Raw genomic sequence first — 12,886 nt, 5'->3', positions numbered from 1 at the left:
AACATTATTCTGAGTTCAAACATAATGAGGTATACACTATGTCAAACAGTACAACACTGGTTTGAGGCAGTCAGGTAGATGCAGTATCTCTCAATTTCCAAATAGCATTTGACACAGTACCACACTTATGCTTACTATCAAAGGTATGATAATATGGTATATCAGATGAAATATGTCACTGGATTGAAGAGTTCTTGCTAGGGAGTACACAGCATGTTATCTTGGATGGAGAGTCATCGACAGATGTAGAAGTAACTTCAGGTGTAGCCCAGGGAAGTGTGTTGGGCCCTTGCTGCTAGTGTTGTATCTTAATGATCTTGTAGACAATGTTAATAATAACGTCAGGCTTTCTGCAATAAAGTACGCTCCGTATTCAGTCGTACCTTGATAAGATTTCAAAGTGGTGCAGTGACTGGTAGCTTCCAGAAAGCCCAAGAAAGGCAAGTGTCCCGAGTTCGAGTCTCAGTCTGGCACACAGTTTAAATCCACTAGGAAGTTTGATTGGCAGCTTGCTTTAAATGTTTGAGAATGTAGAACTGTGCACTTTACAAAAAAATAAAAAAAACATAGTGTCCTGTGAATATAACATCAGTGAGTCGCAGTTGGAATCCTCGTACAAATACTTGGTGTAACACTTAGTTGGAACTTGAAGTGGAACAATCATATAGGCCCAATAATGGATAAAGCAAGTAACAGACTTCAGTTTATTGCTAGAATACTAGGGAAATGCAATCAGTTTACAAAGGAGATTGCTTAGAAATCACTCATGTGACCCATCCTGGAATATTGTTCCAGTGTACAGGACCTATACAAAATAGGAAAGCAGTGGATACTGAACACATACAGAAAAGGACAGCATGAATAGTCACAGGTTTGTTTGTCCCACAGGAGAGTGTCACTGAGATTTTGAAGGTACTGAACTGGAAGACTGCTGAAGATAGTTATCAAAGTGTACATGTTTAGCAGTCTGCTGACGAATTTTCAAAAACCAGCTATAATTGATGAGCCTAGGAATATACTACAACCCACTACATATAATTTCCATAGGGATCTTGAGAATAAGATTAGATTAATTATAGCATGCACTGGGGTATAAAACAATCACTTTTCCCACGCTCCATACATGAATGGAACAAGGATAAGCCCTAATAACTGGTACAGTGGAACATACTCTTTGCCATGCACTTCAGGTGGTTCACAGAGAGTAGATGTAGATGCTCAGTGTATTTTTCCAGTATCCTGCCAACAGATCAAAGTCTATCATCTAATTTACCTATGACTGAGTGTGTGTGACCATTCCATTTCAAGTCTCTACAAACTGATACATGTTGGTATTCATGTGAATTGACTGGTTCCAGTTGTATTTAATTGATTTGTAGTTATGGGGTACTATGATTTTTTAAATTGCAAAGTTTTGCACTTCAATATGAAAATGATAGACTGCAACTCACTGTACTGTGGAGATGATGTGTCACCAACATGCACAACAAAAAGACTACAGTGGTCTTGTGTGTGCATGTGTGTGTGTGTGTGTGTGTGTGAGAGAGAGAGAGAGAGAGAGAGAGAGAGAGTTGTGCATGCATGTGTTAGTTGTGCTTGTGTGAAGGTGTGTTTTTTCTACTTTGGAAGAAGGCATTTTTGCTCACAGTTTACGTGTTTAGCAGTCATTTACATTTCTGAACATTTAAAGCAGATTACCATCTTTGCACCATTTCAAAATCTATGAAGATCTTACTGAATATTTCCGCAGATTTTTCCTGGCAGTACCTCATTATAGATTGCATCATCTGCAAAAAGTTGGAGGTTATTATTTAGATTACCTGCCCAGTCATTAATATCCAACATGTACAGCAAGGGTCACACAGCTGCATTCATCTCTTCTGTTTGGAGAATCATCTAAAAGAGTACTATTCCTTGTGGGTATTCTGCACAGAATTAACTTCTTTAGTAACCATGTCAATGCCAGTTAGAGATTTGCAGTTGAATGACAGAAATGAAAGAGTGAGTTTTGTTGCAACAGTATAAGCATGACAGATGTTCTCCATCAAATGGTGAATGAGCCAAGCATGACAAAAGAACCTAGGTGATTGGTGTTGTCTGGGGGGAGAAAAGAGCATCCAACATTTCTGGAAGTTGTGTCATTATTTGCAGAATGTTTGAACTGCTTACTATTAACATCTACGTTTGGTTTTATGTGCTAAGATTGTTGTAGGATTACTAATGGAAGAAATGCATCACACTGGCGAATTTCACATGTAAAAGGGGGGGGGGGGGTAATTAAGTTGCTGATCATTAAAACATACTGGTAGGTATTATTCCTACTTGTAAGGACCATAAGACATGTTTAATATCTGTTTTTGTTGCAGTTTTATTGGTGCTTAATTCCATATGGAGGAAAGAGACAGACAAACAATTATCAAGAACCTTGTGCAGCTAGTGGAAAGTACAGAACTAAATAATGTTCTTTCAAAATTAGTTGAAAATGGAGTTTTTAGTCCAAGGATGGCAGAAAAATATCGGGTATATTTTATTTTATTGTATTTATTCAGCTTTTAAATACACAGTATTTGTATTATTCCAATGAAAAATGTGATGATAGTATCTAAATTTGTCATTAGTGCACTGCTTTTTAACTCAGCTTAACAGGAAAGTTTGAACTCCAGCTCTGTGACTCTACTGGTTAGATTGAAGCACTAAAAAAAAATTTTGTTAAGAAATTTGGTATTTCGAAATCTACAGTGTCCAGAATATGCTGCGAATACCACATTTTAGACATTATGTCCCACCGTGTACTACACCATGGCTGGTGACCTTCACTTAATGACCAAGAGCAGCAGTGTTTGCATAGAGTTGTCAGTACTGACAGACAAGCAACACTGAGTAAAATAACTGCAGAAAATAATGTGAGTCATACAATGAATGTACCCGATAGGACAGTAGGGCGAAATTTGGTGTCAAGGGGCTACAGCAGCAGATGACCAACGTGAGTGCCTTTGTGTGGTATCCACTGTCAGTCAACCACCTGCCGACAGCAGCGGACGTCAACAAATGCAAAGTGCAGCCAGCCACGCAGCTGCAAAGATAACACACATGGATTGGGCATGTAGATTTGCCGACCAGCCGCATAGTCCTTTTCGAAATGACCACTAGAGGTCCGGTGTCGTGAGATGGAACCAAGTCTCCACTCGGCCCCTTGGTGCCACCATATACCATATTCCCAGACTACTGGAATGGTATATAGCCCATTGCAGCAGCACCATACAGCCAATCATATGCCTGCCTTCACTCATACTTGTGACTAGTGATCTCACGTACTAGGAACCCTGTGGAACTTAGGATACTGTCTCAACTATATCGGATGTGTATTCGAGTGTCCTGGACTTGTGTAATTGCTATGGATTGCGAAGTGCTGTTGTGAATAAATCCAATTAAGTGTTTTGGATGTTATTGTGTTATTCTGATATAACACATTGCTAGCAGCACAACATCGCCTGCAGTGCCTTTCGTGGACTTGTGACCGTATCAGGTGGACCCTAGACAGCTGGGGAACCATGGTCTGGTCAGATGAGTCCCGATTTTAGTTGGTAAGAGCTGATGGCAGGTTATGAGTGTGACGCACACCGCATGAAGCCATGGACCCAGGCTGTCAGTGAGGTTATGTGCTAGCAGGTAGTGCCTCCTTAATGGTGTGGGTGCATTTGCATGGAATGGACTGGATTGTCCGGTCCAACTTAACCGACCATTGACTGGAAATGGCTATGGTCAGCTACTTGGAGGCCATTTGCAGCCATTCATCAACATCATGTTCCCAAGCAGTGATGTCATGTCGCTGGGCCATAATTGTTCGAGAATGGTTTGAAGAACATGCTAGAAGTTTGAGTGAATGATTTGGCTACTCAGATCACCCTACATGATTCACACTGAACATGTACGGGACATAATTGCGAGGTCAGTCCATTCACAACATCCTGCACTAGCAAAACTTTCGCATTATGGAAAGCTAGTTAGGCAGCATGGCTCAATATTTATGCAGGAGAATTACGACGACTTGTTGAGCTGATGCCACATCGAGTTGCTGCAGCGAGCAGGGTAGCACAGTGGTTAGCATACTGGAGTAGCATTTGGGAGGATGACAGTTGAAACCTGTGTCTGGCCATTTCTCTAATCCAAGCTTCTGTTCCATCTCTAATGGCCTTGTAGTCGACAGGATTTTAAACGAATCTACTCCTCCCAAGTTGCTGCTCTACGCTGGTTGAAAGGAGGTCCGACACAATATTAGGAAGTATGCCATGACTTTTATCACCTCAGTGTAAATCACAAGTCAGATTATGGCACCATTCGGAATGACTATCACAGAAAATTTTGGTTTCAAGTGCCATTGTTGCCACAAGGGAATCTCAAATACAACAGTATGCAGAGACTGAGTGCCCTACTACCTGAACATCTCACCATTCCAAATAAAGTGCAGCTGCCAGATGGGTGCCTACCATAACAGTTCAAATGGGTCGTATCTACACCAGGTTAAATAATGAACATCAACATAAGTGATTCAAATTTACCCTATATAATTGAAACTAGATTCCTGCATATTGGTAACAGACAGTTTTATACACTGAGTCATATTTCTTACTTCATGCTGCAGTTAGACAGCAGTATTCACAGGCTCTGAAGAGGATGACTCTGTTGGCTGCTCTGTGGTACTCCCAGAACATGCAGTTTACTTGGAGAATTCATTGTGTATGATGCAGAACTGCACACAATCCTGAGGATGCTGGAGACATTCGATCGACATAATTTGTCATCTGCTCTGTCTCCTAGAGTGCCCATCAGTCTCTATGATCACATACCCAGTAGGTAAATAGGCCCAGAATACCGAGGACTCCTCCTCCACTAACACAGCCTGGGGTAGGTGGTGTCACATCACTGGAACCAGGGAACATGGTCTTTCTGGGAAATGAATTACCAGACTTTACAACCGGGGAGGCACATAGTGTTGTCCCTCTACCTGATAACACCTTATCTTTGGGATGTAGAGTCATGCATAGAGGGAAAAAAAATGGCTGGAGGTGACTGCAGCTAGTAAAATCATCCACTCAGCAGAGTGGCATGCCTCGTCCTGCCCACACATACAAGGTGAAGTTCTTTTCATTAATTTTTGTACAGGACACAGTCTTATAATGTATGGCTTGTGGCTCCCCTGAGAAGACCCTCTACCGAGTGAGGTGGTACAGTGGTTAGCACACTAGACTCGCAATTAGGAGAATGGCAGTTTAAACTTGAATCCAGCTATCCAGATTTAGGTTTTCCATGATTTTGCTAAGTTGTTCCAGGCAAATGCCACGATGATTCCATTGAAGGGGTGCAGATGATTTCCTTCTCTGTCCTGGACACAATCCAAGCTTGTGCTCCATCTCTGGTGACCTCAACGTCAAAGGGATATTAAACCCAATCTTCCTCCTTCCTTTCTTTTTGGAGAAGACCATCCAGTGTGTGGTGCTCGTGAGATACCGATCATAATGGACCACTTTGTAGTCAACTGTGTTTTATATTCGGGCAAGAAGACAGAGGCTAATTCGCCTGCAGATTGTGACTTCCCAGTTTTGTAGATAATGGCTCAGTAACCAAAATTAATGTAAAATCAGAAAATATAACAGATATGTAGCATACCATGTAAAAGAAATTGACTGGGTAAAATGAGGTACAGTTAATTTCTGAATAATGGCAAAAGTTACTTTATTTTTATGGTAATCCAGAATGATCTTCCTTGTGTAAATTCCATTCCATCTCACCCAATATGAAATGTAATCAACTGATCACCAAACAGTGGAAAGTCCTGCATGGAGTAACAATATGAAATATCACCTATCACCATATAGAGGATGATATTAAGTCACAGGCAGGCACAATGGAAGAGACTGTTAAAAAATGAAGCTTTCAGACAAAGTCCTCCTTCCCAAACAGAAAACACACTTTCGCACAAGCACAACTTAGCTCTCTCTCTCTCTCTCTCTCTCTCTCTCTCTCTCTCTCTCTCTCTCTCTCTCTCTCTCTCTCTCACACACACACACGGACGGATGCATGCACACCCGTGCATGGTCACTGTCTCTAGGCACGGAGTCTGACTGCATCTGAGTTGAGCAGGAGTTTACTGGGGTGGTTGGTGGTGGGGAGGTGACATGGGATGGGAAGGGGAGGGATAGCAGGGTGGGCTTGGGGGAAGATGCTGTGCTCCTTGTGGGAGCATGCATGGACCACCCCTCAAGTGCAGCCTCGCAACACTGCACCTGCTAGCCCCATGCTGTCCCACCACGGCCCTGCATGCTCCCACAGGCAGCACAGTCTATACCCCCAACCCTACTCTGCTATCCCCCCCCCCCCCACTAATTATTACTATTGCAAAAAATAACTTTTTTCGAATGAATTTTTCACAATAAATTATTTTTTATTTATCGAAGTTAAAACATTGTATGCATGTTACAGTGACCATTCTCCACTTTACGTCCACTCTCTGTGAACATTCAGAGAAAAGTACTCCCTTTGAGTGATAGTCATAAAGTTTTAATTGTCGTTTGAAAAAAAATGGTGCTGTGACAGGTCAGTCCAGATGACTTCCTTATCTGTATGGATTAGCCTGGCACATGCAACATTTCTGCTGCAGCCAAAATCAAATTGCTTCATGGCATTCCACTTTGTCAGTGGGATGCAACATTTTGTTTCAGTTCCTTTAGTGATCTGCAATGATATTGTGGTGTGGGATTGTCATTGTGTACCAGGACTGCATATATGCAGCTGCAAACAAACAAAAAATTAATTATTTCAACAAAAATAGTCAATTCTTGAAAATCTAATGTAAAAATATAACGTAACAATCTACTCACCAAATGGTGGCAGGAGAAAACACACATAAAGGTTAAAGAAATGTGCATGCCTTCCGTGTCAGTGGCTCCTTCTTCTGGCAGAAAGGTTGAAGGGGATGGAAGAGGGATGAAGAAAAAAGACTGGTGAGGTTTAGGAAATGGGGAGAGTTAAGGAAAGTCATCCAGAGCACCAGTCCAAGGGAGACTTACCAGATGGGATGAGAAGGAAAGAAGTGTTAGAACACTAGTTGAAACTTACAGTATTTTACAGTTTTATGTGATTGTGCCACTATGTGAGTGGATGTCATTATTGAGATTGGGAGAGAATGAGAGCAATAACCCTATAGTTCAGCCCACATAATCCCCCCACCACCACATCCCACTCAACTTTATAGAATTATTATTATTTAGAATTCAAGTGAAGACCTTACGGCCAAGTCCAATTTGTGATACTCTAGTGCACATCCTTCAATTGCAATACTGTAGGAAGCATGACTCCAGATACCTGTGGAGACATATCAGAGAGGTGGTTTTCTGGAAAATCTGGAGTTCTCAGGAAATTACATTTTACTAGGAAAAATCAGGGGAATCTCAGGGAATTTCATAAAATCTCAGGGAATTCTGTGTTTTTAACCTAGCATTGTAATTTAATCTTCAAATTCTGAAGGGGGCAGGGGTAAAATACAGGGAGTGAAAGGCTATTTACAATTGGTACAGAAACCAGATGGCAGTTATAAGAGTCGAGCTGCATGAAAGGGAAGCAGTGGTTGGGAAGGGAGTGGGACAGGGTTGTAGCCTATCCCCGATGTTACTCAATCTGTATATTGAGCAAGCAGTAAAGGAAACGAAAGAAAAATTCAGAGTAGGAATTAAAATCCATGGAGAAGAAATAAAAACTTTGAGGTTCGCTGATGAAATTATAATTCTGTCAGAGACAGCAATGAACCTGGAAGAGCAGCTGAACAGAATGGACAGTGTCTTCAAAGGAGGTTATAAGATGAACACCAACAAAAGCAAAATGAGAATAATGGAATGTAGGCAAATTAAATCAGGTGATGCTGTGGGAATTAGATTAGGAAATGAGTTTTGCTATTTGGGGGGCAAAATAACTGATGATGGTCGAAGTAGAGAGGATATAAAATGTAGACTGGCAATGGCAAGGAAAGCATTTCTGAAGAAGAGAAATTTTTTAACATCAATTATAGATTTAAGTGTCAGGAAGTTGTTTCTGAAAGTATTTGTATAGAGTGTAGCCATGTATGGAAGTGAAATGTGGGCAATAAATAGTTTAGACAAGAAGAGAATAGAAACTTTCAAAATGTGGTGCTACAGAAGAATGCTGAAGATTAGATGGGTAGATCACATAACTAATGAGGAGGTATTGAATAGAATTGGAGAGAAGAGAAATTTGTGGCACAACTTGACTAGAAGAAGGGATCGGTTGGTAGGGCATATTCTGAAGCATCAAGGGATCACCAATTTAGTAGTGTGGAGGGTAAAAATCATAGAGGGAGACCAAGAGATGAATACACTAAGCAGATTCAGAAGGATGAAGGTTGCAGTAGGCACTGGGAGATGAAGCAGCTTGCACAGGATAGAGTAGCATGGAGAGCTGCATCAAACCAGTCTCTGGTCTGAAGACCACAACAACAACGAGCATTATAAATCATGAATTTTAAAACACTTAACATATCAAAGTGTGTTGATTACATGAATATTATATATAAATTATTACATTTAAGAACCACAGTTAAACTACCTGCCTGTTAAGTTGTCAGGAGCTTCTTATGAGATCGTCTTCCTCCTCATACCTGCAATTCTGAGATTTTTATTTATTTATTTTTTGAAGTTTGTGCAGTGACCCTGCCTATGAACAACTGACACTGAGTCACTTGTAGCTCATATGTGCTTCAAATGGTGGCTGCTGTGATTACCAGTGCATACTCACTATATTGCACTTTTTGGGAAAGTGTTCTCATAGGTTAGTCAACGTGGGTTTCCAGTTTCTTTTCTTGGCTTGCTGGCTGACAAAATTAAAGATTGATTCACAAGATTATGAAATTACGTTCTGAAACTATGCAGTTGATTTTTGTCATAGGCTAAAAACAATACAGGGTTATTACAAATGATTGAAGCGATTTCACAGCTCTACGATGACTTTATTATTTGAGATATTTTCACAATGCTTTGCACACACATACAAAAACTCAAAAAGGTTTTTTTAGGCATTCACAAATGTTCGATATGTGCCCCTTTAGTGATTCGGCAGACATCAAGCCGATAATCAAGTTCCTCCCATACTCGGCGCAGCATGTCCCCATCAATGAGTTCGAAAGCATCGTTGATGCGAACTCGCAGTTCTGGCACGTTTCTTGGTAGAGGAGGTTTAAACACTGAATCTTTCACATAACCCCACAAAAAGAAATCGCATGGGGTTAAGTCGGGAGAGCGTGGAGGCCATGACATGAATTGCTGATCATGATCTCCACCACGACCGATCCATCGGTTTCCCAGTCTCCTGTTTAAGAAATGCCGAACATCATGATGGAAGTGCGGTGGAGCACCATCCTGTTGAAAGATGAAGTCGGCGCTGTCGGTCTCCAGTTGTGGCATGCGCCAATTTTCCAGCATGTCCAGATACACGTGTCCTGTAATGTTTTTTTCGCAGAAGAAAAAGGGGCCATAAGCTTTAAACCGTGAGGCATCCAGAAGATTTAAACTGCGCATACCATCGCCGGATGGAGTTAGCAGTTGGTGTATCTTTGTTGAACTTCGTCCTGAAGTGTCGTTGCACTGTTATGACTGACTGATGTGAGTGCATTTCAAGCACGACATACGCTTTCTCGGCTCCTGTCGCCATTTTGTCTCACTGCGCTCTCGAGCGCTCTGGCGGCAGAAACCTGAAGTGCGGCTTCATCCGAACAAAACTTTATGAGTTTTTCTACGTATCTGTAGTGTGTCGTGACCATATGTCAATGAACGGAGCTACAGTGAATTTATGAAATCGCTTCAATCATTTGTAATAGCCTTGTATTTAAAAAATCGCAGAAAAAGTGCTGAACAGTGACTAAGAAGAAATTTTTGAGTAAAACCGGTAGATATATTGTTTTAGGCCTTAAATGCAATTAAACCTTAGCCAAAGAGCTTAAGATAATGTCAATAACATGTTGTTGTTGTTGTGGTCTTCAGTCCTGAGACTGGTTTGATGCAGCTCTCCATGGCATACAGTAAAGCTGCATGCCCTCGGGAAAAATTACGGCTGTAGTTTCCCTTTGCTTTCAGCCGTTTGCAGTACCAGCACAGCAAGGCCATTTTGGTTAGTGTTACAAGGCCAGATCAGTTAATCATTCAGACTGTTGCCCCTGCAACTACTGAAAAGGCTGCTGCCCCTCTTCAGGAACCACACATTTGTCTGGCCTCTCAACAGATACCCCTCCGTTGTGGTTGCACCTACGGTACGGCCATCTGTATCGCCGAGGCATGCAAGCCTCCCCACCAACGGCAAGGTCCATGGTTCGTGGGGGGGGGGGGGGGGGGGGGGTCAATAACATATTACCTCTAAAATAATGTATACAAAATTGGTTTCAGCATGTTAAATTATGGAACATTTCAGTCCCCTATGAGAAATGCTAAATTATGTACCCAGAGGAAATAGGTCAGTTGATCAGTCATACAAGAGATAGAAGCAGACAGCAAAAGGCCTATTATTTTAAAGAATAATGATGTAATTGTAGACAAGGATGCAATTTCTCTACGTAAATAGATTTTTTTTCGTATTCTGTTATTCCATATATAACAAATTTTGTTTTTAAATAATTTTTATGGTGAGTTACAAACATTGTTACAGAAAAATGTTGGAGAGAAAATGTGAAAACAGTGGGAATGGTATGAAATCCAAGAAGAATATACAAAAACAGTGAATGGGTAGTTGAGAGAGAAATGATTGAGAAGATAGGGGAGGAATACATGGAAGTTGTGTTACAGACACATAGCATGATTTGAACCATATTGCCTCATGCCCAAATTTGATTTTTATTGTTTACCTGAATGTGTAAGAAACCTAATTTGCCTTTACAGCTCATCACCATTGGCAATGTACCGGCAACGTATCTTGTCTTCCCCCATTGTCATCAACCAGAAAGACAGACAGTTCTAAGAAATAATATCGTTTCTAAACACTCTGTGCACTTTTTCATAAAATTAAGGCAAAAGAAAATTTTTTTCAGCTACTTTAAGGTATCTGGTAACTGTTTCATGATTTCTGTAGTGTATAAAGAAATCAATTTGCACAATAAGAATATAACATTAGATAGTTTAGCACATAACCACTTTTGAAGTGAAGAGTGTTCCTAGCAGTATAATGTAATCAGCCCAATCACCTATTTCAGCCATATTACCAAAGTGCAAGTGGTTGACTTGAATTTAGTATAGATTGACCATAGAGACCATATGGTCATATTTTGCATTTTTTTCATCACCTTATCCACACACATCCAGAATAACAAACTGAATTATCATATTATGGACATGTGGGTGGCACAGAGAAGAGGGATTGTCCAAGGACGGACCATTGTGGAACTGCTGTTGGATCTACACACCCTCATTAAACAATTCAATGCTCTTTGCAATAAGCCAATCATAAAACTAAAGTGTGATGAAGTAATTTGTAACATACGCATTGACTTCACAAGCCACTGTACAGTTTGTGGCAGAGGGTACTCCATATGAATACTAATGATTTTATGTCTATTTACATTTACATTTTGAATTAAGGAAAACTGCGGTCTTCATGTCTGTCTGTCTGTTCATAATCTCTCCATGAGAAATACGATAGTGTCAGCAGTATTTTTGCATGGTTTTTCTCTAATAGCATTAACTAAAATTTACACAACAAGCTTTCACAAGATCACCACCACCTTCTTTCCAAAGATTCCTATCCATGTCCTCTGAGTGCCTCATTACACTTTTCTGTGAGCGTTATCAACTTATTATAATCCTGTTTGTTCGTATCAGAATTGTTTCTGGTGAACACCTCCTGTCCAGTACAATGCACTGGGTTTTATTAGTCAGAAAGTCATCAAGAAATAACATATCTGTGAAGGTATCTGTTATTATTTTATCTCTTATATTAGCTTGTAAAGTGGTAATGCCTAGTAAGATGGAATTAACCAGTTTACCTGACCTGTTCTTAAACAAACTACAGAGTTGCTGTTTGATCTTCTATGACTGTGGACATTATTGTCACCTGATGTGACTCCTCCTGATTATGCACCACATCTTTCAGTTTTATTTCAGACTGTGTGCTATATGTTCTGAAAATAACAATCAGCACAGTGATATTTTCTCTTTTTTCCAGTTGAACAAAGAACCCAGTGTTCTGAAGAGAGACATGTATCTAGATGTCACACGAAGAGGACCAACAGCATTTAATAAATTATGTAATGTGCTAGTAGAAACAGGCCATCAAGACCTTGCCAGAGTGCTCAAGCCAGACATAGATGACTGTCATCACTTACCTGCTCAAAATAGTAAAAATCCTGTGGAACAAGTTATTCCACCTAAGCATGGGTGAGTTACCATATGAAAAAATTCACTTTCAGCATCATGTCTAAACTGCATTGTAGATAAAATTGATCTTTATAGTGTTGTGCTACAGTGGCATTTTGAAAGTCAGTAATGGATTAAATCCATTTTAGTATGGTAGAATTATCCCACAAAATAATTATCAAAATAAACTTGTTTGAATTATTACAAAATATTGGCTAACAAAGAAAATGATTGAAATATTAACCTTGGTTTACACTGGAGTAAACGCAAGTGAACAAACATTCTTTCATAACAAAAATAATAATTGAAATAATCAGTTATTGATAATACAGGGTGATTCAAAAAGAATACCACAACTTTAGGAATTTAAAACTCTGCAATGACAAAAGGCAGAGCTAAGCACTATCTGTCGGCGAATTAAGGGAGCTATAAAGTTTCATTTAGTTGTACATTTGTTCGCTTGAGGCGCTGTTGACTAGGCG

The 12,886-nt window shown here is 40.2% G+C and overlaps 1 protein-coding gene across 1 annotated transcript in view; it reads left to right on the top strand.

Moving 5' to 3' along the window:
* LOC126475106 (caspase-2) overlaps positions 1–12,886 on the top strand; it is a 70,252-nt gene that overhangs the window by 8,291 nt on the left and 49,075 nt on the right. The window contains exons 2-3 of the mRNA XM_050102685.1: positions 2,367–2,520; positions 12,214–12,425. Coding sequence (XP_049958642.1) covers positions 2,389–2,520; positions 12,214–12,425 — 344 coding nt within the window. The 5' untranslated portion in view covers positions 2,367–2,388. The remainder of the gene's footprint in view (positions 1–2,366; positions 2,521–12,213; positions 12,426–12,886) is intronic.

The sequence above is a fragment of the Schistocerca serialis genome, chromosome 4 (genome assembly GCF_023864345.2).
Source record: "Schistocerca serialis cubense isolate TAMUIC-IGC-003099 chromosome 4, iqSchSeri2.2, whole genome shotgun sequence".
Taxonomy (NCBI): Eukaryota; Metazoa; Arthropoda; class Insecta; order Orthoptera; family Acrididae; genus Schistocerca; species Schistocerca serialis.
Note: the sequence above shows the minus strand (reverse complement) of the source record. Positions and strands in the feature narration are given on the sequence as shown.